Source organism: Drosophila simulans, chromosome 3R (assembly GCF_016746395.2).
Source record: "Drosophila simulans strain w501 chromosome 3R, Prin_Dsim_3.1, whole genome shotgun sequence".
In the NCBI taxonomy this organism is placed as follows: Eukaryota; Metazoa; Arthropoda; class Insecta; order Diptera; family Drosophilidae; genus Drosophila; species Drosophila simulans.
In genome coordinates this window covers 21,303,061-21,327,580 of record NC_052523.2, presented here as the reverse complement: position 1 = coordinate 21,327,580, position 24,520 = coordinate 21,303,061, and the positions used below count along the sequence as shown (strand labels likewise).

Genomic DNA, 24,520 nt, shown 5'->3' with positions numbered 1-24,520 from the left:
TTTTCGGTGAAAGTCAAATCGAATGCAATTAATAGAGGCTTGATTTGCGTGGGTTGCCGAATTAATACGTTCATAAAACTAACCAATTGTATAAAAGTTTCTCTGAAAGAGTATGAATATAAACAAACAGCAGTGAAAGCGGATTATTTTCTCAACTTGAAGAGTTCAAAAACCTTTGTACATTTGGATACTTTTTAAACACCCCACAACAGGCCAATGAATAATAACTAGATGCATTACTTAGCTCTTTATAAAGATTTTATTACTATAAAATGTATTACAACAAATATGTAAAATGACAATAAAATGAGGAGAAAATACACTATTACACACATATATATGCTTGCGAATGTAGTTAAGCCTAGAGAACTCAGCCCCATATTGTTGGCAGGGCATTATAGTGTTACTTAATATAAATGCAAAATCACTGTAAAAATTTCAAACTTAAGGTACTACTAAAATTATTATTTATTACTTGTTTATTATTCATATTTAGATTCGATTGATATATAAGACATATATGTATGTATGTTTTTTGTGGTTTTATATTTTGTATATTTTCATGACCTATGAATGAGCTATGCAGAGACACTTTAATATCGGCTTTCGTTTTTCGGCTTCCTAGCAAATGGTTTTAACAGGTGGTTTCTAAAAGTGGATCAGGCTTATAAGTACTCGTAAAGGGGTTTACATTATTAACAATTGTGGAATCTTTGGGGGCTCGTTTTAGGGATATAAAGTCTTCAAGGTGGCTCGTACTCTGCACTGCGGCATCCCTACTCACATGAAATTTGTCCATCTTGTGAGGGGCAACCCGGTGAGCTTCACCCACGCCATCAGATGTCGGAATTTTGCTAACGTTACGATCGCTGAGGGATAATGAGATGTTTTTCTCCAAAGGCGGTTCACGGATCTGCTCGGACAGTCGGCGGATGTTCAGGGGTAGTTCCTCCTTCGATTGAGTGGGAATCGATAGGGAGCTGTGCCTCGAATGCAATTTTTCTACTTGAAGCAATGACCTTGCTTGATCGTTTGGACACAGCAAATTACTATTGTTTTGTTGTACAGATTTTCTAACATGGTTCGGCAATGGACTGGATATCTCCTTCACCTTGTCCGGTAAAAAACTAGCTGACTTGCTTTGAATGTTGGCTTTCAGATCGTTAGAAGGCTGGTCGAGAGACCAGATTTTATGCGACGTGTTGCGATATTGTGGAGAGAATGGAGCAAAAAGCAATCCTGGCTCATTTAAAAATACTTGATCGTCGTCCAGCTCCGTTTTCGAATGCTTCAACTGCGGCTTTGCACACTTTGATTTCTCAGTTCTGGTCGAAATAAGTTTGTTGTTTATGGAAGAAAGGGATTTTTCGCGGTAGAAATTTTTCTTGGGAAGCCGTGCGACTTCCACAGCAGCGTCTGCTTGCCTCTTGACCCACGGATCGATATTGTGATGCATGGTGTTTGAATACTTTTCCGTTTTGGGGGATAAGCTGTTCTTAATGTGTGAGTTCTTTATCCATGGATCCGAAGGATACACCAAACAGCCCGTACTCCTATTGTTCGTATCGTAGAGAAAGTTAGCTTTGTCTAGCTCCAAGTTGTTGGGGGAAGTTTGCTCCGATTTGCTAATCTTATGGGTAAGCTGTCGATAAAATTGATTGTCTGAATTACTGGAGAGCTGCCTTGCCGTTTGGGTACCTAATCGCGAAGACTTCGTGATCTCACTGTCGTCGGAAATTATGATGGCCTGTTGAAACCCACTCTTGTGTAACGTCAGTCTCGGAGACAGCGATTTTTGATCCTTTCCAATTACACTTTTCAATTGCAAGCAACCCTCGGTTGAATTATCTAATGAGAGTTTCGGGTCTTTTAATTTACTTATGGTAGACTTGTTACCAGTATCTGAGCTCAGTTTAATTTTGATTTCTTCGTTTGCTTCCGATTCTGAACCATTCGATTTGTGGGCCTTCTCGCAGTTGCATATTAGAGTTGATGAAATGGATAAGACGTTTGGACTGTCCTTTAGAGATCGGTTAGATGCCACTCTTTTTATACTATCAGTGTCGATTTGTTGGGACACTTTGTTATTTAGATATCGACCGGAAAGTTGGGTATGCTGGCTATTTAGATGTATATTAGCATTCATTGGTGAATGTGGAGAAAGTACTGGAAGTGTTGGAGCAATATTTGGTTGTTTTAAACGAGAAACAAAGAAGCCGTTCGACTTCATATCGGTTAATGGTGGGTCATCTTTCCTATTTTGTTTACTATGTCTGTTTCCGCACGATTTACTTGATAGTTCCCTGCTTGGGAACTGTGGTGAGAAGGGTTGGGCTTTTGAATACGAGCCCGACTGTTTTTGCTAAAGAAACTTCTGCTCGAGAGCTTTAGCAGAACTCTGGCTGGAATTTGAGGCACCTGCAAGAAGAGCGAACACACACATTAGACGTAATCAGGTAGCTAGCTGATTGCAAATTAGAGAGAAAGTTACAAATTATAAATAGCAAGAAGATATTCACTGTTTTTCCTAAATGCGTAGAAGCCAAACAATAAAGTGGTTGCAAGTAGAAAACGGTTCACTTTCAAAGTATCAAAAAATTACTTTATTCAAACTTCTTGTACTTAAATATTAAAACCATATTACTGTAGCATATTGCTAATAGATCGTTTTAGAACTTAATGCGGTTATTGTTTGATTTTTCTACCAATATGGTTAAGTATAAGATGATATGACCTATGCTTATTCAATTAATACGGGGACCAGGATCACAATGCTGTAAGAATGGGGATCTTGGTGCAAGTCTCCTGACAACTAGTTAATTATAATCTTTTTAAAAATGCAATTCTCGAATGTATTGATGCGGCTGGATAAATAATTACATTGCAATACTTATAGTTAATTACAAACCATCGTTTTCAATCCGTTTGACATTTGTTTCCACATTCTTTTTACTTGTTTCGCTTCCTGCCGCAGGGGCAGGATTCGGGTGCTTTGAACTTAGGGACGCACTACCGGCGGCAGGGTTTGAATTAGATATTACGCCCGATGTAGTGTCGCTAACGCCTCCGTCCACATTATTCTTTAATTGTCATTTGACGAGTTCCACCGACAGAAATTTGCGCAGTCGCTCGTAATAATGCGGATGCAGTTCCACATCATTATGTCCAGCACCCTGAAATCAAAGTTTCTCATGAGTTTGCAATTTAGGCTAAGTTTCCAGTCATATCATTAAATAAATAAATAAGAATCGATACGATGAGATCACATTGCAGTTTTATGTTTTGCATTTGCAACGATGAGATTGATTCCATTGTCAATTTTAATGTTTATGAAAATCTGTGAACTCGATACGAGACACTTAATCGATTTCAGGAAAAACGCTAGACTATTAGAATGAATAATAACAATAATTATTCCGGTTACAATGCTGATTAACAAGTGCATAACCTGATCTAGGCAGGTAATCAATCAAGAGTAATTACCTCCACCCAAAACGGCTCGACAGTCTTAGGACACCGCTCGTAGATTCCGATGCCATGGGAAAAGTCAATGACCTCATCATCGGTGCCGTGGATAACCAGTACCGGAGCCTTCACCTTAGCCACTTTATCAATGCTGCGTGGAAATCCGATAACATTAGAATTGGCTATGAACGCAAATCAACGAATTATCTCACCTGGGAAAGGCGTCGAAGAACCAGGTTCTCTTTGTGTTCCTAAAGACGACCCTAAGGCCGGACATCAGCGGCGAATGGAGTATCACAGCGCCGACCTCGTGACGCGAGGCCAGGTCCACAGTGGGCACAGTGCCAATGCTCTGCCCATACAAGATGATTGTCTCCGGGCTGATGTTGAATCTGGTTTGAGGGTGCATAACGAGTTAGCAAAGCGGAATCAATGGGGTGAACTAGAAGTGCTTACCGGGTTCTCATCGCCTGCCAGGCTGCCTCTATGTCCGCGTACAGATTCTTCTCGGAGGGCTTGCCGCCACTCATTCCGTACCCGGAGTAGTCGTACCCAAAGATATTACAGTTGATCTGGGAGCCCAGGGTCAGGTAGAAGCTGCTCATCTGGCCCAAATCCACTGCATTCCCGTGGGAGAAGAGCAGCGTGTACTTGGCATTCTTGCTGCACCTGACATAGATGCAGGTGATCAGGTTGCCACGCGAGGTGCGCGTAAAGAAGGCCTCCACTTTCGATTTCTCACGTTCGGAGTACTGCCATTCGGCGCGGTCGAACAACTGCAGGTTGTACCGGATGTTGGTGTCGTCCGCCGGGGTCAATTTGTACGTGGGCTCCGGCGGCTGGAAGGCCAACTTGGCCGCAATGGGACCCGGACACGGGGGGCAGCAAAACATGCAACAGAGCTCGCTTATACTGAACATGCTCGCTCCGTGCCTCGAATGCCTCTACGGAATGCTAACGATTTCGATTTCTCGCCTCAAATGCACGATTACCATCAACAAAGGACTAACGGAGTTTTTGGGTTCAGACTTCGGGTTCGGGCCAATTCGCGTCTATATCATCTATACGTGGACGAGCAAGGTGTCAGTGGGCTAGGCGACGGGGGTGACGAGACAAACATAACATTTCGGGCTCAGTTCGCACACAGAATTCAACATAATCGAACGGTTAATGGCTAAATTGTCTTACTGAAATTTGGTACACTCACATTTACAAAATGGCAATGTAGATAGGCAAACAACCACAAAGAAGTAAGGTGAATAAAACGCCCTAAAAAACAACGGCGCTTTCGGTATTTTTAGTGTGACCGCCTGGGCAGCGGCTACAAAACGCCAGCGAATCGAATCTCTATTTCCACAGAACGAACTGGAATCGGAACGAGGGAAATATATATTCATATAAGCTTAGTTAAGCAAATATATATATATATATATATTTTATATTGTGGTTCCCGTGCCTATAGGCCTATCTGAGAATTGTTCCTGGAAAAATTATTTTAAAAATTTTCCACAGATTTCCAGAAAGTGGGTGGAGTTTAAAGGTACATATTTAAAAATGCCGCCTTCTGTAGTACAAGTACCATAGCCAATCCATGTCATGAACCGCCATAACATAACATTTTAGCGCTAACTTTAAATATCACAGAGTGTGTTCCAAGTTGCACCGGTATCTCAAAAACGTTTCGAAACCTTAAAAAGAAAATACATAGCCTTAATCGGATCACAACATTTTGAATTTATATGTTTAATCCTTTAAAATTAAAGACTTTTGGAAATTGAAGGATTGAAGGTATGCAAGTAATTTGGATCTGTCTAAATATTACCTGTAAATTTTATAAGTCCAAAAGTAATGTCATACATAACTGTTATGTTTATGTACGTAACAAATGTTTGTATGAACATTTTTAACTAATTGGTTGTACCAAATCAAATTATTTCCTACTTTTATAGTTTCTATGAAGAAAGGATCGGATCTATAAATGGAAATCACCCCGGTTCATTAGAAGAATCATAGTTTGGTAGGTATGGTTCTTCTTCAGGAAGAGGTATGTAGATAAAATAATTTTAAGGTACCTTTACGAAATTAGTTATAAACATATTTAGAGAATGCTGTTCCATAAGACCAATTGGCATAAAACAACCTAATCACTTTAAGAATATTAAGTAATAATGTGTATTGTATTCAAATTGGCCAATAGACTTATGTTTTGAATATTACAGTTTCATCTGCAAGATCAAAATAATTACCTGAGATCAAAAACCGTTATGTTTACAGGAAGTTCTCTAGATCAAATGGACCTCCAACCATCTTTGCTTAAAATATTTTCTGTAGCTCTTTGAATTGATGTATATTTTACAAAACTATGTGATTGGTATTAGAGCATATAAAAGCATTCACTCTCGCAGAGTATTTCATAATTCGGCTTCCAAGTCTGGGACACCTTTCTTGTAAGACATAACAAACTACATTCCGCGCCGTATCGACCGACGACCCTGCTCCTCCTGCCTTCCAATGGGTGTTTTATAATGTATGTGGAAGTGGAAGTGGATGTGGATGTGGATATGGATATGGATGGTAGCGAAGGCGAGGTGTTCCGTCTAGGGTTGAAGTCAAACATATGTAAGGATGATTGACAGCTAATGGAAACAAAAGCAATTCGAATACGTGTGTGTGTGCATGTGTGAGATGCAAATGATTTGCAAAACAAGGTAGGAAGGCAAGTTAACCATTGCGGACCTATTTTCGACCTGTAATCGAATTAATCGGCGTCTATTTATATATTTACAACCTGTAGTTTGTTTTCGAGCTGCAATTATGTAGGGAAACAAATAGATTGGATGTTAGGTACATATATTCCCTGTGGCAGTAGGAATGGCAAATAGTACACTTTACGACGAAGACAATAATTATGGTATTTACACATTATTCTGATGGTAAACTAAAAGTATCGAGTGCTACATTTAGACTTCACACTTGATTAGTTTAAACAAACATTTAATACAACTATGGGCAGTTCTTTATTGACTTTAGAGATCTTCTAAACTCAACTGGTTACAATACGGCTTCGTTTAAATAAGATGAGTACACAAGTAAATAACATAAGATTACAATAATAGGACCACTAGTGAGTATGTTTTAGACATAGCATGCTTTAACTCTAGTTTAACTATAACTTTCATAATCAAAAGACGGGCAACGGGCCGTTATGAAAAAGCGGCGGTGTTTTCTGGTAGCAAGGTATGTTGCCATATTGGCCGTTGTAGAAAAAACTTGGGAAGTACAACTGATACTGCGCGGCGAGTTCGTTGAAATTGAATGGCAAATTGAACGGCGGCTTTTCCAAAGCGACGGCATCGGGACTGCCGTACTCCATGGGCACTAATCCCTCATTTGGCGTGCTCGCCGGATCCGGAGCCATGAGACTTTCGATGGTGAAGGCGCGCTTTGGCCGCACCGGAAGTTGGGTCACAGTGGTCGGAAGGATCGGTGGAGTAGCCTTGTAGGGCGACATTTGGGCAGCAGATGCATTTGCCAGCACATGACCATGCCGCGCCGGATCGGCAAAGGCCATCTGTGTTAGCTGGTCGTCCAGATAGTGGGTCACCATCTCCGTATTGGCGGCGGCGGCTAATTTCCAGTTCGATATATCCTTCTCCAGCTGCTTGACGCGGAAACGCTTTCGCCGCCGCAGCAGGCTGCCGTTCTCGAACATATCGAAGGCCATGGGATGGAGTGTCCAGTAGGAGCCCTTGCCGGCCTTGGTCACATTCCGCGGCACCTTGATGAAGCAATCGTTAAAGCTGAGATTGTGCCGCAGTGAGTTCTGCCACTTTTGCGTGTTCTTCCGGTAGTATGGGAACTGATCCATTATAAATCGATATATTTCGCTGAGCGGCAGCAATCTTTGCGGCGAGTGTATTATGGCCATGGCCGTTAATGATATGTACGAGTAGGGGGGCTTCTGATCGCCGTAGCTCATTTTCAATGGGCGTGGCATTGCGAAGAAGTCGTTTCAAAAATTCACACAATCGTTCCCCGTCCGCACCGAATAATTCCTTATGGTTTTCTTTTTTTTTCCACTTCAGAGCGATGTTTTCTCGGCGGCAGCAGCGTTAAGACTAATGCGAGGGGCAGCAAAACTTCATGTTTTATGGAACTGGCTCTGCTCGCAAAGAGCAAGACCGGATTCGGAGAGCTGCCTCTCGCACACATGCCCATGCCCAACCGGTGGTGGTGGTATGTCCACTATTCACAATCCAGTATCCAGTACTCACTATGACGAGCGAGAAGGCACTGTTGGCCAAAACAGGTCTCGCATCTGGTTGTCCTTGTCTGAGCGGCGTGCCAATGGGAAGCGAAGGTGTTGTTTACGGCGAATTTCGAAATGGGTTGCCCGGAGAGTTTGGACCAATCCTAGCGGATGCGATTACCCACACACCACATAGCCTAACACCAGGAGCAGCGTGGCGGAAAAGCGTTTTGTCCCAGCGACAAGGCAACGGCAACGAGGCCCCATTTTTTCCCATCGCCATTTTCAATTTTCGGCGAGATAGCAGCACAATCGCATTCGCATGTGTGCAAATGTGCTGCAAAAGCACAATTGCAAGGGGAAAGCCCTTGATTTGCAAGCTTTTGTCAATACCTGTTTATTTTATATGAATTGTGGGCGGGTCGGAACATGAAATAATAAAGGAAACGCTCGTATTTCACTTCCCATCGCATTGCTTCGCTTCAGAAAATGATTTAAATTGTTTTGGCTTTTGCATGAAATTGAAAAATAAATTATGAGCACCAGCGTATTTGCTTTATCATGTACGTTTGCCAGCTTTAGTTGAACATATCCGTACAAATAAATTAAGGTGCTTTCCGTTTTATATCTATCTAGGGATACATATATTAGGGATATATTAAGGATAGAGCATAATACTAAATTTAAGCTAAAATATTTATATCATATGTGTGCTATTGTTTTTTATTATTGCTGGATAGGCTACAAGAAGTTGTTGCCCGATTGCTACTAACAAATTCTAATTCTTATATTACTAACTGATGTCGATTTTTATTGATTATCTTATAACTTGTATTCATGATCTTGAATATCATATAAATAATAAATTGACTTTTAATAAAATAATACATTCGATTTGATCGTTAGTGGCTTAAATTTAATGTAAATATAAGAACTTGTATGAAGCTTGTTAAACTAATAACACTTTCTTATTTATTTAGGATTATTATTATTATTAAATATATATAAAATCTAAATCTTAACTACTTCTTATACGGAGTGTCTGCAGCCTTATGGAAGCCAACAAAAATACAAATCACAAAAACATCGTTTTTTAAGGTGCTTCAGTCTTCTTCCGTTTAATGATCCCCTTCATTTCCTGCAGTGGATTTTGAATAATGCCGTGGTTTAATTACCATTATTAATGGAGCAGTGTGAGCAAAAACACATGACTTATGATAAATATTAATATAATGGTAGTCAGTACTTGTTTACGCCATTAAATTGTTATAGATATACTCGGAATTAAACAAATATTTTACTTCCAACAATCTCCTAGCTTGTTAATAGTTTAAGTCGTTTAAATTGTTCTGTTGAATTGGAGAATTAAACTTAATGGGATTGAGGAGATTATTTGCAGTCAGGCTTGAAGTTAATAGCCACATTCCCATATAAAAGAAAAAAAAAATATCTAATGCATCGCCTTCCAATAATATATTTATCATTTATCATTCTTCAACTGTCCAAAGAAAAACACCATGCTATTTACCCAACGAGTAGTAATGAATACGGCAATAAATAACAATAATTTAGTAGCAACGCTCTACTAACTCAAAGATCCCTCCAGACTGCCAATGAGATAATTGAGGTGTGAGCAGAGAATAAGAAGGGGGTCTTCTTTTTATTCGTTCGTTAATTAACGAACTTGGTGTCTAGCTTCCTTAGTTAATCCCAGCGTTTAGGCGTGCATGCTAATTTACATAATCTGTATGCATTTAGGTACACAATTAAGTATTTAAAGTCATTGAATTTAAATATTTGGTTTATTTCACAGCAAGTATCCAATTTAAAATCTTAACTAAAATCTATAAATTTTATAAAATCATATCTAGGATAATTCAAGTCCATACTATTGATATATTTTAGGTTTTCTAGGGAAAATGCCGGAAATGGGCGTGAAATTATTTCAAAAAGAGAAAAACCAAATGCATTTTGGAAATGGTAATGATGTGTAATGACTTTTTATTGATCTTCATCACGTCCGAGCGGTAAAAACTCGAGCTAAACACGATCCTTGTGGTCTTTTTAGTGTCAAAGATGCCAGCATTCATTGCAGTCGACAGATGGCCAAGATGGGCCGTTAAGGCCAGGCCAAGTGAAAAGGTGGTGTTCTGTGTGTGCCATTAACGCGAAGAGCTGTTGAAATCGTTGTATGTGCTCAGGCTTTCAGTCAAAACAACTACTCGTTCGTTCGGTCGGTCGGTAATCACCAATCGATAAGTTTTTCTCCTCTTTTCCTTTTCCCTTTCCTTTTCCTGTCGACTCTTTTTTAGCACACCGAAATTCGCAGCGCTGAGATGAAAGCAGCTCGACCCATAAACTAAATCAATTTAGTTATTTCCGTCCTACGGCTGCTCGCCTCGTTAATGAAGATTAGCGCTGATGAAGATCGGACATCGGACTGTAGAGTCTCGTAGAGAGTTGGCTATAATGCGATTCCATATGGCCGTAATGCTACCACTACTCGCATTGCCAGCATGTAAATGCGGATAATTCCCAGCGAGTAGTTGCCTTTTTTTGGCCATCAAATAACATATTTAGCCATATTATATCGATTTAGGGCACTGTACGTCCCAAAAAAAAGAAAGAAATGATAAAAAATCGGGTGCGAAGACAAGATCTCTGTTGGTGTCGGGATAATAACCGTCAGTATTTATTTTTCCTATGTGTTGGGATCTTGCCGGCTTTGTATTGCTTTATACTCGCCAGGAATAAATGTTTGAACACAACAGGCCGCCAATTTATTGAAGGCTAACACACTAATTTGAGGAGTTGAGTTGTGTTTACCCCGAGGATGTCTGTATGTCTCTATGGCCAGGCTTGTACGTATATACGCATGTGTATCCGAGTGAATCTTCCCGACAAAGCTTAAGTGCAGTGTTCATGCTTCTACCTGCAACATGGGAAATCTGAGGCATCCTGCCCGGTTGGAATTTTGCTGGCATCAAGCTTTCGATTTTATGTCCGCTCATTTGTTTTATTGGTCTGCAAAATCACTCTATGCGGTTCATATAACACGTAGGTTCTAAAAACATGAAGCTAAAACCCAAGCAGATTTCTAAGTTTACAGGATCAATAGATCAAAACTTTATTGGTATGTTCAAAAAGGAACATATACCTAGTTTTTCAGGCATTTTATAAGCAGAGTTCTATGATTGGGAAAGAAAAGTTTTTATTATGTTAGATATTTATTTGTATAGAAAAAAGTCACTTAAGCTTAAACGCTAATAGAAAATAAAAACTGAGATATAATATGCATAATATTTTCTAAACTTCTACGTATGTATTTATGATCAAAAGAAGTGCTATTAGCCGATTAAAGAACTTTTTCCTTCAGATAATGAACGTAAGAACAGTCGACAGAAGATGCCATGGATAGTGGAGTTAGCAGCCCAGAGGCGGATTCGGATTCGGATTTCCTACTGCCCCTATTAAATGGGCATCGGTCGGCTCAATCGTTAGTGTCGACGAGGTGAGAATGAACATCGTCAGCTCCTTCGCCTGGCTTATATCATTCACACAGCACCCATCGCAGCGCATTTAAATCATAACCTTATTCATGACAGAGGGGCCTGGATGTTCCCGGTATGATGATGCTCCGCACTGGATATGGAGCTGGGTAAATGATTAGGCCGCCTGGCAAGCCAGAGATTCCTGATGCCCGATTCCCGATGCCCGATGCCCGACTGCTGAAGCTAAAGCGCTGAATCGAAATCAAATTAAACTCGGTGTGGTGTTTGGTGTTTCGCCCAGTTGCGTGGACTGGACTGGACTGGAGTGGAGTGGAGTGTTGGACTGGACGATGAAGGAGGAGGAACGCATTGTATATTTTGCAATTTGAACAGCCGCTAGTTGCCGGCACACAGACGTTTATAATTCGCAGAGGTGTGCGTGGTGGTGTGGTAAGTATAATAAGAGGTGTGCTCAGACATCAGGCTAACAAACAGGCCGCGCACAAGCGGCCACAGTAAAAATCACTTCGATGGAAGCCATAATGGCCCGGGCTCGAGCTCCTTTCTACGAACCGAGAAACTGAGATCTGACTACCAATTTAAAAATGCCGCTTTTGACTTTGCGAGACAGAGTGGCGGTGCGGTATTCTTATACCGAGCCTCCTCTGCCGGCCTTCTCCGCTTTTGGCCCGCTCCTCTTTCGATCAAGAAATACCTTTAGATGGTGATGCTGCGATGGTCGGTTGCTCGCTTGGTTGGTCTTTGGTAGTTGGTCTTTGGTAGGATGGTGATTTTCGCACAGTTCGTGCTTAAATACAAAGTAAGCTGTTAGAACCATTTGCTTTTCGGCCCCGTCTTTGCACCTCTGCCTTTCGCTCGATTTAGTTAATACAATTTTATAATAACCAGCATAATATGGGGTTTAGGCCAACGTAGCTCACTCCTCACTTCCCATGCCCGTCTGTCATCAAAGCTCTGCTTTTAATCGATTCGCATCGCAATCTGCATCTGCATCTGTATCTGCTTTCTAAGCTTCCACAATTACTCGCCTATTTCGGTAGAGGGTATCTGCAAATTGGTCAACACTTGCCCGGACCACTTAAAAACCCTTTTCAATTTTTTAAGTATAAATATGGTTAATCAGCATCAACACCCGAGCCGAGCTCGAGTGCAAGCTAGTCTGTGTGTGAAACTAGTTTTCGGTGTTGAAGCTACTTAGCCGCTGCGCCGCCTTGCCCACTCAACTCGTGTGTCTTGTGCTCCCTGCTCCATGCTCCGTGCTCTGCTCCACTGACGGATAAGTCGGAGCCGCAGGGGCCAGATACTTCAACATATGCCTGCACCGCCGAGTCTTCAGATCGATCGCATGGGAACTTCAGACGATCAAAGCGGGCTGGGTACTGCTCTAATAAAGTCAGATAAAGCCTACTTGCCACATTTTCATCATGCCGCATCGGATGGGGAGGTATCAAATTGGAGCCTTATAAACACTTTGGCTAACTAACTGATGCTGATGCATTTCGACTACTCAGCGTACGCAGTACAATTTTGAAATTATTCCATCGCATTGTTTTATTAGGCGTAGCCGTCGACATCGCGGCTTGAAACGCTCGAGTCGTGCAAAACATTTTATGGCATAATAATTCAAAATTGTACAAATAACTCGGCTGCTGCGCTTGTAGCGCTTTGTAAAAAATGGCAAATAATGCCGCAGCCAAATTGCCTCAATCAAGTGGACACGTGACACTTGTGGCAATAAATACAATGGCGATGGGCCGGCCAATTGCCATTGCGGCTCATTAGCTTTCTGCGGCAAGTGGGTGTCGTAAAACCAATTCTGGCCACAAGATTTTTGCCAAATCCGACGGCAACCCCATCGCTTGGAATGCCGAGCATATACAGAGCATCCCCTAACGTAAAGACCAGAGTCATTTTGTTAATGCTGGCCCACAACACCATGACGATCCTTTTAGGAAGTGATGTTTTACGCACCGTGTTGATTTATTGTATCATTACTGTTTATGAGTTCGTGCCCCTTTTCCCAGCCGAGATGACTTTGCAGCCTTTTTGCCTGTGTGTGTTTAATGTGGTTTAATGAAATCACAATCAGCTTCGATAAATTATATATTCGTTATATTACCCAAATAGTATAGGATAAACGGAAAAATTAAGTGTTTTGTGGCTCCAAAGAAAATCCATAGCCTCTGGCTGCCCAAGTGAGCATTTCCTTTGAAGTCGCAGCGCTCTTTTATAATTATGCCTTCACCCTTTTATTTACAGATACAAATTAATATCCGCTTAACTGCTACAAATATCATTAGCCATCTTGTGCACACAAAAGCCAACGTAAACGTAGCAAAACACTCATTTGAATCGGCCGAAGTACAGATGGGCTCGTGACAAAGTACCGATTACTATTCGTTCCGATCACTCTAAGTATTCACAACCTTTTGAAACGCGCCTTTGATATGTGCCGGCAATAACAAAAAGCATGATGGTTTTGTTAATGGATTTCTATAAAGGCTTCCAACTGCTAAGAGAGCCGACTGGTAGAACACCCGTGGCGATAATTTAAAGCCACTGTCTAAGCCAGCATACCTTTTTATACCCTTGCGTGGGGCATGGTTGTTTTGGCCAACTGACTGCAGTCATTGGGACTCCATGGAGCTTGAGCTTGTGACCTGATCTCAATTAGCTTCGGGGATCCTCTTTCAATTCCAAAGGTTTCAGCTCTGCTGAGCAAGCCGAGTACTATCTTCATATATAATTCATATTGCTTATATATCTGGTGGAGCACTTGCCACCACATGACCACATTAAGGATGCTCTTTATGTGCAAAATATCCTTAATACCAGTTAGGGTTCTGAAAAAGTTAAGCTGCCTACATAAACTGCATAAGTATGTATGCTTAAAAGTCGTTCTGAAAGCAAATTAAGTGTATCGAATTTTATAATTTCAACACAGACCCTTCATCGTACCTGTAATTTTATTCTGCCCCGATCTCTTTAAGCTGTTTACCGATCTTCTTTCGAGGCAACAGCGATTATGCAAATGAATCTCTTTTGGCTCCAAACTACAAAGGATTATGAGCACAGCTTTTGCCACGCCATAAAGTAAACAACCGATGGAAGATCAGTTGCTAGTGCATCGTCACCATCTGAAATCGTAGATAATGTCTATTGTAGAGTCTATAGAAACAAATCAATTTAAATTGAGAAATGTGAATAGCTTCTAAGCTATAAAATTAGTTAGGTAAACTATTAAAATAACATATAGAATATATTATAGTTTATATAAGTATATATTAGTATCAACAGTATGTCCGTTTTCCGGTCCGTCCGTTTCTACACATTTCTTAATCTCAGTTTTTCATCTTAATGAAACACTCGAATAAATTTTATTTCTATTGCACTACTACCTATCTTAGATTTATTTAATTAGAACGTTTTTTAAATCGGTAAGTATAATTATAGTTGTAATTTGATCAAATACGTTTTACTACAAGGCTATAAACTCATTTACAATTTAGGGTTAACATTTATATAAGATTCTCCATCTGAAAAACATTGTAAAGCTTACAGAAGTTTTGGTAGTGTTTAATATTTTCTAAAATCTCAGTTTTTTGCTCAATTATGGATGTTCTTCTTTGTTAAAAATTTGTTGCCTAACTTATGGCGTCTACATTAAAAAATGTATCTTCGTTTTGGATTAATACAACTATATTATACTGTTTTTACAACTTTAAAACGTAAATGGGAAAGCAGAAGTAATTAAAAAACTCATGAAGAAATTAATTATTTAACTGTGTTCTTTTACTTATTTAAAGAACATTTGTTGGCAAACCAATAATTTCTTTTTAAAAGGCATTGCCCAATTAAAAAAAAAGAATAAGTAATATATTGAATGGATCGACAGCAACAGTACCTCGTTATGTTTGAAGTGAAGTTGAATTTCCATTGAATATTAATGATTAACTGAAATCTAAGTATGGTTCAGTGCTTAATGGACATTGTTTATTGAAAGACCTCAAATATTTTTAATTTCACGGTAAATATTTAGGTAAATAGTAATGACAGAACCAAGAAGCCATTTATAACACTAAAGCATATTGTTGGGCTTGTAACTAATTATTACAGCATAATTCTTCTCGCAGCTGGAGTTGAAAGTAAAGATTGGACTACTTTCATGTTGCCGCTAATACTCCGACTCCACTAATTTGACCTAAGCAAATATAATTAAATCGGGCAAACCGCTGGTCTTCCGACGGCCCGGTACCACCATAAAGATTTAGTTTTTGTTTAATGGAACGTGATATCATATATGAAGATTTTGCAACACTTGCAAAAGGCGGGTCTTCTTCTTCTTACAAGAAAATTGTTTAAAATTAAAAGCTAACTACTTCATCAGACTAGCTTAAAAACTTTTTGTGAAAACAATATGTAGTTTTATACTTTCGAGCTTGGTTTTTAGTTAATCTACACTGTAGATAGGTAATATAATTTGGACCCGAAACTTTTGTTGCCAATCATTTATATAAACTTACCTTATTCCAAGCTAATTTTCCCATTAGTAATTGGATTTTGTGCACGCATGGCAATCGAGCATCGAAAATTGTTTGATTACTTAGGGTCTCGCTTAACTAATTCATGTAAATATGTACTTATTATTCGCTAAGCCTTAAACTTGTGTCACGCAAGTAAAACAAGTTTCTTGTAAATGTGTTAATTTTTAAAAAATGCAAAATCAGTAACCACATTTAATTGGCAGCGATATAATCAAAATTCCGTAGTTCTCAAATCATAGGATAGCAATCTAGGGATAAACTCAAAACCTTGATTATTCGATTAATACTACAATTTTTCGTATGAAAGGTATTTGAGCTCCAATCCCTTAAATATTCTACTATACAATTTTCTTATATTTCATAAGATCCTTATTGGAAAATCACATGTTGAAGAGTAGTTAATACATTTTTAAATAGTAAAAAATTGTTCGCTATTCACTCCTTTAAATCATTAATTGCTGGTTTGTTTTTGCTAAGAATATGAGTGGCGAGCGGAAGAAGGCCTAGAAGGATGGCTAATAAGGAGGCTAAGAAACGCTAAACGGCTCGAAGCGATTATGTGCATGTGTGTATTTATGGCCAAATAACTCAGCTGTTGTATTCATTAGCCTCGTTCCCTGCGCTCCTCATTATTATTGCTGCCTTCATGTTAATAACCTGAAAGTGTTTTAAATTTCACGCGTCCTGCTTGTTAAATGCAGACATGTGTTTATTTCATCAAGAAAGGAAGGACCGACGCGTTCCACAAAATTATCACAAGGCGAAAAAGGCAATAGTGGTGATATTTTTTTTTCAGAATTAGGGGATCTGCTAGTTATTAGAGGCTAAAAAGGAAATCTTGATACCACGGATCACTCGCTAAATTAAATCGTTCCAAAGACATTATTAAAAAAAAAAACAAGTTAGTAAAAATTAAGGGAGAAGCGGAATAAAAATAATTCCTCAAAATAATTACGTTCCACGTTTCGATTAAAATATAACCAAACCTTAAATGACGTTATTTACCGCATTTCTTTTTAAAAGACAGCAAAATATATAACTATTACTTTTGAAAGTAGAAGAAACCCGTTTTTCGAAAGAGGATTTTGCTAAAAGCTTTCAAAAGATTTGGAATATTTCTAAAATATTTATAATCTAAATGGCTTTTCTGAAAAACTACAGATATAACCAAAGAAGTTTAACCCTGTTTCCTCTTTTAAGCGATTCTATCTAAAAATGTATATAGACTGGATTAAGCATTTGATTGTCGGTCGATACCAATACCAACTCGAGTATATATCTATTAGGATCATTTATAAAGCTCGGTGATGTTCTTAAAGTTGGAAAAAGGAATGAAAACTAAACTTTACTTACACTCACAATATTCACTGTTTCCACTCGATATTTCTCGCAGATAAACACTTATTTAAGTTGTTTAAATGTTTATATTCTTCACAAAAGGATCGATCTATGCACTAGGTTCGATAGAAATAAAATAAATAATTTACTAGTACGGATATGTGATACAAGCTAATAAAATTGTATTTACAAGCCTTTCTACGCCTATGAATGTATACCATATGTTTTGGTCCTATTACAATTAATCTTAATACAAAAGGAACTACGTTTGGATGGATATACATACATAAATATACATATACATATATCGTTCATAAATAATGCTATATAGTACATAGGTGTGTTTCGTTACTACCCTGCTTGTTGCCACTTATCTATATCGTACGCATATCGTTGTCTATTCTATTCTGCACCTCGGGGCTCCGATATTGCTGCGCCGGAGCGACGAGGGTAACATTATTGTAGTATATGTTGTGCATGTTGGCAATGGGCGCCGCCATCATGAAGAGCGGATGCGAGATGGCCAGCTCGTAGGTGGTGGGGCTGCTGGGAATTCCCGTCGCTGGCAGTCCGGCCACATTGGCGCCCGTGGCGTAGTGCAGAAAGGGCACGTGGGCACCGGCGTTGATCGTGTGCATCGGCGGCAGGGGATCCTCCGTCCGGCTCGATCGGCTGGCGGACAGATACTCCTCGGAGGCGGCGGGCGTTGTGGGATAGCGGCTCATACCGCTGCACTCGACCACATCGATGTCGACGCGGTCATCCTCGTCGTCCTCGTCCTCCGACGGATGTTCCGGCTTGTCGGGCGTGATCAGGCTCTCTATCGTAAAGGATCGCTTGGGTCGCAGGCTCAGCGGACCCTCGATCTCGGAACTGGTTAGCGCGGGCAGATTGGTCAGTCCCATGTCCGCCAGATTCGTGTGATCCGCACCGGACATGGAGGCGGGCATTACGTGCGGCAGTGGCACACCTGGACCCAGGGAATTAGGCATGTGTGCCGTGCTCCTGGGCAGTGGATCCAGTCTCATGGCGGCCGCATTGTTCATGTCCAGCGGCGACATGTGCGCTGCACTGCCTCCGTTGCGGGTGGTGAAGAAGAACCTATTGAGGTTCGCCAGGGCAGTCAGCTCCTCGTTGAGCAGATCCTTGTCGTTCTTGTGCAGCTTGAAGCGCTTCCTCCGCCGGAGCAGGCTGCCGTTTTCGAACATATCGAAGGCCTGCGGATGCAGTGCCCAGTAGGCTCCCTTGCCGGGTCTGTCCGGCCGTCGGGGCACCTTGATGAAGCAATCGTTGAAGCTGAGATTGTGCCTCAGCGAATTCTGCCAGCGCTGGGTGTTCTTGCGGTAGTACGGAAATCGGTCCGTGATAAACTTGTAGATATCGCTGAGCGGCAGCATTTTCTCCGGCGAACTCCAGATGGCCATGGCCGTCAGCGAAATGTACGAATAGGGGGGCTTCTGTTCGCCGTAGGATTCTCGCGAGGGCCGGGGCATTATTACACAATGTTTTCGGCTCAATTTGCTCCGCACATCACAGTGTTACATATTTGCGGGCTAACTTGATTTATGAATGCACTCAAGCACTTGCTAATCACTCCGTATTATTCGTCCGTCACACGTATGAATATCCTAAATGCATGCGCCGTATTGAGGAGCAGTGCCGCGTGCCGTCGCAGGAACAGAAGCGGGAACAGTTAGAGGAACTGCTAGCAAGGAACATCCATTGGGGGCACGGTGGCGATGCGGCATGGCGATGTGTGATATGGACGAGATAGCGACAAGAAGCGACGGCAAACAAGATCGCGCCAACTGTCGGCAATAAACTCTGCGCAAGAACTACGCTCGTTATAAGCTCCGGCGACGACACTGGCTTCGCCACCACCACTACCACTGGAGCAGCTCAGCTCTGCTCTGCCACTGGCACTGGCACTCTGGCACTCTGGACTGGATGGAAGGAAAAGCACTCTCACTGAGGTTTCCCCATCCGACTGTGCGCCCTGCCGCCCTCCGCCTGCCTGGCAAATTACCATCAAAAGCTGAATGCGAATACGTGAGCGGCGGTGGTGGTGATGGTGGTGGTGGGCTATAAAGCTGGAGCGGACTTGGGGCGAACTTGGGGCGAAGATAGCGATAGAGCGGGAACAAAACAAACGACAACAAACGAAGAACACGGCACACAAAAAATTACTGTTTCAGCAGACTGGCAGACGACGTGCCGGTTATTGTACTAAGTGAGCAATGCCGTCCCCAGTTCTCCAGCTCTGCAGCTCTGCAGTCCTCCAGTTTTGCAGTCGTCCAGGTCTGCAGTCCTCCGCGGTCCGTACGTACAACCAACCACAGTGAGCAATGCAATCAAAATATAATCACTCACATCATTGCCCCCGTGCTCTCTCCCAATCACCGCGATGCGAACATGCATCATCCCTCCGCCACGGCGAAACTTCAAAGCGGCGAGGAGAGCCAAAGCAAAGAGTCTGAGATTTACTAAACGAATAAACCAGTCTGACCAGACCGCACTGCGCCGCTCCAGCGGAGAGCTCCTGCCCGCGGCCCTGCACCTCCCCTATCCCTGACCCGCCGGTGGTTGCGGCTAGGCGGTACACTCGCCGAAAAACCCACCCCCTACTCGAAGTTTAAACGAGCGAATGAGTTCGACATCCCCTAGTTCAACGAGTGCTGCATCATATATTATTAAAGGAGCTATGAGTCCTGCTATCTAAATACTTAAACTATGAGTCCCTTAGAATATTGATAGATATATTGATAGATATAGATTTTATATTTTAGATTAATTTTCCAAACTACTACTGCTTTCTTTTATTGGGATCATATAAATCGAACTTTACATTCAAAGTTCATCCAAAAGATTAGTGGTTAGGCTTGCCCAATTCAGAGATCCTTTATAATGTTAATATTACTATAAATCAAATAATAATCTATTATTGTGCTAGGTAAACTTTTGCCTGTGTTTTGTTGTTTATGTTTATTACTAGCAGTAAATATATAGCAGTAAATATAAATATATAAAATATATAAAATATTGTAAAAAGTAAGCTTTTTCTAATGACATACTTCTCGCTCTGCATGCAACTAGCCGCTGTTTGTAATTGAAGTTATTAAGATAGTTATAAATTTTCAAAAGCTTTCTAGCATTAAAACTTACATGAAGCACACATGATTTCTCGCCGTGTACGAGGGGAGTATCTCGTCGGTTTTATTTAGCTTTGCCTTTGGTATTACCGCTGCCGCTGCCTCAGCGCTGGTGCTGCTCCTGCTGCTGCTGCTGCTCCGGACAAAAGAGCAGCCGCCCCGGCAGCTGGTTCTGGCCATGGCTGGGACTGGAAGTGGGTATGGGTATGGGACTGGGACTCTGGCCAGGCCGCGACTGGCTAACGGCCCAATGCGAGAGAGGTGTTGAAAAAGAAAATTACAACCACTTTACCGATTTACTGATTTTACGTTTTCATAATCTTGTTAGTTAATTTGCCTGCTTGCGACTCGGCCATGATTCCACAGAACGTAAAAGCCAAAGCACATTGCCACCGCATTCGGCGAACGTGTGGGTTTGGGCCTGTATTTTGTATTTTGTGTTTTTGTGTTTTGTATTTAGTGTTTTCTGTGTTTCGGTGTGGGCATGAGTATGGGTATGGGTACATGGGTATGGGCCATCAGTGGATTATGGAGCTCATGGGGCAGCAGCGCGATTTGGCGAGACTCGATTTAACACTAGTATGGATAATTGTCTTTAATAGTGCGCCCGATAGAGCAGCAAATCGCAATCCCCCGGATGGGTGTATTAAATCGCATTAGCTATTAATGAGTCTGCATTCTTCCTGTTCTGCGCCAAGTGTAAATTAATGATATCTGGCTAACACGAAGGCAAATGAGTAGTTAAGCAGTGGCAAATAGCTGCTCAGCGGTATAATTGAATTTTAATCACATGAACTATTGGCCTGCTTTTTGTTGCCAGTTTTGAGAAATAGCGCAGATGGTCTCAGAATTAGCATAAGATAAAAAATAATACTATTATAATTACTATCCTAATTTATTGTCAGATAGAAAGTGTTCCATATAATTGTAATCATTTCATACAGCCAGTAGTATAGCACACCCATGCCAATTAATCTCATTAAAAATTGCTTATATAATATATAAATATATTTCCTACAACGCACGCCCTCGTTAATAAGGAATTTATTTATCTGTTTATAAACAACAATCGCATTGGGCCATAATTGTGCCGTTCATAGCGATAATTAGGTGCTCGGCGAGCGAAGGTTAACAGCGATGTGGCCCGCAGAGAGAGAATCGCCTTGGACTTGGGCATGGACATGGACATGGGTATGGGATGTAGTATGTGGTGTGGTATGTGGCATGGAGGAACTCCGAGTGGGAATGGGGTGAGAGCCATGTGGCGGCAAAGCGGGATGGCACTACGGCGACGCTCTCGCTCCATCTCGCTCTGCCGCTTGTCTATACGAATGGGAAACCTAGGACGCGATTGGCCATCGCTGGAGCATGGTGGTCGGGGGTGGGCGTGGCCTGGTGCGCACTGTAATGAAATTGTGTATTTTAATTTAAGTGGACATATGAATATGGCCACGGTAGCACTTTTGATTAACCATTAACGAGATTTTGAATATCTACAGAAATTCAATCAGCCCGTTAAATTACACGCTATAAATAATCAAGTTACCGCAAATTACCGCAGTTCCACAAGCAGATCACATATAAATATGTGCTTACATAATTTATATAATTAGAAATGTACATATGGCCAGTATTTCCCCACCTAATAGCTTTATTATTGCTCGTGCATGTGTGACATTAATTGAGCCACGCGGCCATTTGTATTATAATAATAATAATCATGGAGTATCCACCATTGCCATTTATGTTTATATTAAAGTTCATCCCCGGCGAGCAAAATTTCACATATTTATTATGAGTATTCTATTTTTACAACTTTTCTAGTTAAATTCTTTAAATATGAATATCTATTAAGAGATATGCATCGCGCACTATTTCTTCATCATAAAAGTCTACAAAATTTAGCGTTTTAGTTTCGGAGAAATATAAATTGATGGCCAAAATCAGCTAAATGAAGAAAGGATTATAGCCAGATGGCAAGAAGACAATTAAACAATTAATTCAATAATCAATTAAGCTTTAATAATTCAACACTTGAAATCTTCTTAACTCAAATATCTTTGTCGACGATAATTGCTGATGAATGAATGACTTCTGGCCAATAAATCCTTTAAGAATTGCTTCATATGAATCTAGATTGAATGAAGATAAATTTATACATTTCTGCTGCAATTTAGAATTCAACTTGGAATAAACTTTGAGTAAAATCGAATTTTTCCGGAAATAATCTACTTATAATATAATATATAATATAATAACCAACCTATAACAACATTCTTGGTTGCCTTTCTTTGTTTTTGGAAGTCCAGAAACAACATATAATCCTAAAGAATCTTTAGACTCATATTAAGGACATATATTAAGGATTCTAATAGATAGTTGTGGCATTCGAACAGAAAATCTGTAATTTTTTATTAGTTAAACTATTCTTATTTTCAGAAGAATGCGTGCAACCCTGCGTGAATCATGTGAATATGGTTAATTTACATTCATAAATTAAATCGAGTAATTCTCCTGGTTGTGTTTGCATGAGAACAAGCAGCTTTTCCCATCAGCCAGGACATTCTGTGTTCTAATTTCATTCAACAACAGCCAAGCTATTCAATTTAGGCGTGAATTATATTTAAAATTTATTTAAAAACCATTTGCCGAAACATGAATAGGCATTCACAATGCGCTAGCGTGACGAAAGCTGGACATAAATTTACATTTTACCCAGAACCATATTTTTAATGAAATTATAGCCGCCGAGGTTTGCTCAATCAAATGGGAATGCGTACACACAACACACACAAATCCGATGGAACAACAGATACAATCACAACAAATTTCACGCCCAACAATTACAAGGCATTACGTGAATTCTGTTGGCAGAGGGATGGTCAAGGTATTTAACCCGCGACCATAAATCTTTTCAAATCGTTTACTCGCCCAGCATACCCCGGCTACCCAGTGCACCCAGCATACCCACCCAGCAGGCTTGACATTTGCCTTGTAAATGCGTAATAATCAGGACATCCGACAAACAGCAAGTCACGCTTTAAATCCATTCGATGCGGTAAACGGTTAACAGTTGTTACCATTATCCATTCCAGGCTGAATACCACCGAAACGGAAACCAATGAAAATAAACACAAAATAATAAAATAACCCCCGGCCCAAATTCAAAATCTGTTTCTATTCGCATTGCTGTCAAAAATGACTCTTTCGAAATCCATTTCGCCAGCTGCAACGCGATTTTTATAATGAACTTCCAGCCGTTTTATTGCAAGTTTATGTTGCGAATTTCACCAAAGACTATTATTTAAATGAGTCAATATTTTGGCCGCCTAGGTGGGCCTTATTCATCTCTAAACAATTATCATTCGCAAATGATTATTCATTGGGAATCGTTTTATAAGAAACACAATCATTAGTCCATAAACTCAAAGAAATAACAATAATCATTTGCAGAATTAAAACTTTGTTGTTAATATTGATGGGTGGAACTAATCATTTTGTTAATAAGTTACTTGGATAATTTGCCTTGCGTGTCTAATAGCGAATTTAAATTAATTTTTCGTCTAATATTTGGAAGCACCCATCAAGCTAAGTTTTTTTTCGAGATTAATGTTGCTTTCAAAATAAGAAAAATGGAAAAGTAAATGGTAAGAATAATCTTTTAAATAAATATTCCAAAAATCAATAATTAAATTATTTGCAATTTAAATAATACTGATTATGAAAATAAAATGTATAAATCTGAATTGATAAAGATTAGAAATGTTTTTCTTATGTATTTACTCCAAAATTAAATCCCATATTGTGTGGTTCAACTATTTCTTAAGTAATACACAGTTTGTTAATGTATTTAAGGTCAAATAATGAACTCCATGGGAGGTTAATGCTTATCGCCAAATCCTTTCCACTTTAATGCGCTTAAGCCGCAGCCAAAAGACTGATCAATTATAAGGGAATAAGCCCTTGTTTACTTATTTATTGAGAAGCGTTTACAAATACGAGTGTGAAACAGGCAGTCATATTTTATTTAATATCCGACGTTGGGCGGCCAATGCACCACCTGTCCGACAAAGCGTAACAATGGGCCAAGAAGTAGTTTACATTAAATGAAAGCCATAAATTAAAAATGGAAACTGCTGTGCGATGTGTCAGAACCGTAATTAGAGATATTGGCTTTAAATAATCGAGCGGCACTCATTTGTTCACTTTTTACTCGCCGACAACGCAGCGGCACGCCTGTGTTTAAGATCGAACCACAGAAAA

At 40.3% G+C, this 24,520-nt stretch overlaps 4 protein-coding genes across 4 annotated transcripts; all 4 read right to left on the bottom strand.

The window, feature by feature from the left end:
- Positions 1–236: 236 nt before the first annotated feature.
- Positions 237–2,230, bottom strand: LOC6729540. The gene has a single exon (XM_039294518.2). The coding sequence runs from the start codon at positions 2,228–2,230 to the stop codon at positions 635–637; it is 1,596 nt and encodes a 531-aa protein (XP_039150452.1). The 3' UTR covers positions 237–634.
- Positions 2,231–2,937: 707 nt separating this feature from the next.
- Positions 2,938–4,804, bottom strand: LOC27206702 (alpha/beta hydrolase domain-containing protein 17B). Its single transcript, XM_044923430.1, has 5 exons — positions 4,673–4,804; positions 3,922–4,556; positions 3,678–3,857; positions 3,484–3,616; positions 2,938–3,173 (listed from the first exon to the last, which is right to left on the bottom strand). Exons 2-5 carry the CDS (start codon positions 4,383–4,385, stop codon positions 3,090–3,092), a joined length of 861 nt encoding a protein of 286 aa, XP_044779365.1. The 5' UTR covers positions 4,386–4,556; positions 4,673–4,804; the 3' UTR covers positions 2,938–3,089.
- A 1,654-nt stretch (positions 4,805–6,458) lies between these two features.
- Positions 6,459–7,604, bottom strand: LOC6729539 (fork head domain-containing protein FD5). Its single transcript, XM_002104811.4, has one exon. The coding sequence runs from the start codon at positions 7,460–7,462 to the stop codon at positions 6,647–6,649; it is 816 nt and encodes a 271-aa protein (XP_002104847.2). The 5' UTR covers positions 7,463–7,604; the 3' UTR covers positions 6,459–6,646.
- Positions 7,605–17,174: 9,570 nt separating this feature from the next.
- On the bottom strand, positions 17,175–19,589 carry LOC6740495 (fork head domain-containing protein FD4). The gene has a single exon (XM_002077294.4). The coding sequence runs from the start codon at positions 18,599–18,601 to the stop codon at positions 17,483–17,485; it is 1,119 nt and encodes a 372-aa protein (XP_002077330.2). The 5' UTR covers positions 18,602–19,589; the 3' UTR covers positions 17,175–17,482.
- Between the last annotated feature and the right edge of the window lie 4,931 nt (positions 19,590–24,520).

Coding starts and splice junctions, on each gene's coding strand:
- LOC6729540 (XM_039294518.2), bottom strand. CDS start 2,230: ATGAAGTCGAACGGCTTCTTTGTTTCTCGTTTAAAACAACCAAATATT.
- LOC27206702 (XM_044923430.1), bottom strand. CDS start 4,385: ATGTTCAGTATAAGCGAGCTCTGTTGCATGTTTTGCTGCCCCCCGTGT. Junction 3,858..3,921: donor TGGCAGGCGATGAGAACCCG/GTAAGCACTTCT, acceptor CCCTCAAACCAG/ATTCAACATCAGCCCGGAGA. Junction 3,617..3,677: donor TTCTTCGACGCCTTTCCCAG/GTGAGATAATTC, acceptor ATTTCCACGCAG/CATTGATAAAGTGGCTAAGG.
- LOC6729539 (XM_002104811.4), bottom strand. CDS start 7,462: ATGCCACGCCCATTGAAAATGAGCTACGGCGATCAGAAGCCCCCCTAC.
- LOC6740495 (XM_002077294.4), bottom strand. CDS start 18,601: ATGCCCCGGCCCTCGCGAGAATCCTACGGCGAACAGAAGCCCCCCTAT.